This window comes from Bufo bufo, chromosome 4 (assembly GCF_905171765.1).
Source record: "Bufo bufo chromosome 4, aBufBuf1.1, whole genome shotgun sequence".
NCBI classification, from domain to species: Eukaryota; Metazoa; Chordata; class Amphibia; order Anura; family Bufonidae; genus Bufo; species Bufo bufo.
In genome coordinates, this window is record NC_053392.1 from 513,445,754 (window position 1) to 513,447,587 (window position 1,834).

At 43.1% G+C, this 1,834-nt stretch overlaps 1 protein-coding gene across 2 annotated transcripts; it reads right to left on the minus strand.

Annotated features, from left to right (window-relative positions):
- On the minus strand, positions 1–1,261 carry NKX2-4 (NK2 homeobox 4). Of its 2 annotated transcripts, XM_040427414.1 has the most exons (3): positions 892–1,261; positions 210–665; positions 1–140 (listed from the first exon to the last, which is right to left on the minus strand). In XM_040427414.1, exons 1-3 carry the CDS (start codon positions 1,259–1,261, stop codon positions 1–3), a joined length of 966 nt encoding a protein of 321 aa, XP_040283348.1. The 2 variants fall into 2 exon arrangements, with proteins under 2 accessions (XP_040283348.1, XP_040283347.1); XM_040427413.1 differs by having other exon boundaries at positions 1–665.
- Positions 1,262–1,834: the final 573 nt, after the last annotated feature.

Consider the following 1,834-nt stretch of genomic DNA (forward strand, 5'->3'; position numbering starts at 1 on the left):
TCACCATGTTCTTCCATAGAGCATGCCAGGATTGACCATACCATTGCTGTAATCTACACTTGAGGTGTCCATCTGTGCTATATTGGCCACTTGATTATGGAGAGATTGTGGGCTAGGGGACATTTCTTCTAAATCTGGAGCTTGGTTTAAAGAGTTAACCTGTTGATTCTGGTGCTGGTGTACAGAATTGTTAGAAGAAGACAATACACCATTGGAGCTGTTTTGCTGTTGCTGTGTTACTTGTCCAGTTGTTGAGCTGTTGGAGCCGTTTTGACATGGCTTACCATCTTTTACAAGAACAGGCACTGCTACTCGGCGAGGTGATTGTTGTTGGCACAGGTTGCTTTCTTGCTGAAGTTGTTGTGTGACCTTGTCTTTTGCTTGTCTTTTCATCTTGTACCTGTGATTCTGGAACCAGATCTTTACTTGAGTAGGGGTTAGGTGGATCATGCTTGCCAGGTGCTCTCTTTCAGGTGCTGAGAGATACTTCTGCTGCTTGAACCTCCTTTCCAGCTCATACACTTGAGCCTGAGAGAAAAGGACTCTTCTTTTCCTTCTAGGAGCTGCATGAAGAGGAGCCATTGACTTGGCAGCTTCTGCTATACCTTGTAAGGTGCCCATTCCAGCCATGTTCATACCAGTAGATGGTCCCATAAATCTAGAAACTGACAAACATGCGATTAGCTTGTTTACATTGCAAGTCCTTCATCCAACATTTCACTTGACCTAAATTGTGTTGATACTTAGAAACGTAGAATGTGTCGGCAGATAAGAACCATTTGGCCCATCTAGTCTGCCTAATATCCCTTCTACATGATATTTATGCCAGATATCCTAACTATACAAACAGTGGTTAGCTAATATAATAGATGACAAGAAAAGTGTACTTACTTGTTGAATATCTGGGGTCTGGGTTAGCTCCATACCAGCCAGTAGCTGCTGCACTATTCCTCATGGTATCTTGATACGTTGAGATATCTCCCATATTGCTAATGCTTCCATTGCAGTAGCCACCCATAGCACCATGTGAAAACTGGGAAACACTGTGTGGCATGTGATAGGTGGTGGTCACGGTGGCATTATGGCCCATGGAGTGCTGTTGCATTCCTGTCTGGGAGACGTGAGTCTGTCTATAGGCTCCTAGAGAAGTGCTCAGGTTACCAGTGTTGTCCATGCCACCAAACTTCTTGTAGGTCTCTTCAATGGGACTCAGAATATCGGTCACTGAAAAAGGTGTAGTATGCTTTGGGCTCAACGACATGGTTCAGCGACCAAGCAGGTAAAAAACTGATGATCTGATCAGCCTTGTGTAGTGTCAATTCTTTCTCCTTATGGATGTTGTCTACGTAAGAGAGTGCTTGGAGGACGCCTGAGATCCGATTGATCGCCTTACAAAGTAGGCGAGACCTAAGCTCTCTTATCTCGGGTTTATTTTAGCCTGTAGCCAGGTTTACAACACTCACTGTAGTGGGAGGGAAGGGGGAGGCCTGGGAGGGGCAACAGGAGACCATCACACAATACTCATTCACACATTTCCAAGATAATTGACTAAAGATGCAGTTACTTTCCTAATGAAGACCCTAATGTAAGCCAGCTAGAGCCATTCCTAGAAGCACATTCCTGGTCCAGGGATGTAAATAACTCATCTATGAATAATCTACAATAGACATCTCTAAGTAATGGTAAGATAGTTTGACATCTCTACCTACTGAGAAACAGAATTTTGGAGAAGAAAGAACCCTTGTACAGAATTTCAAGCATTTTAAGATACCAAGGAGAACATTCAACACAAAAATGTAAGTATGTTTTTATATTTATTCTTAATGGTAGGCAC

Coding starts and splice junctions, on each gene's coding strand:
- NKX2-4 (XM_040427413.1), bottom strand. CDS start 1,261: ATGTCGTTGAGCCCAAAGCATACTACACCTTTTTCAGTGACCGATATT. Junction 666..891: donor AGACCCCAGATATTCAACAA/GTAAGTACACTT, acceptor CATGTTTGTCAG/TTTCTAGATTTATGGGACCA.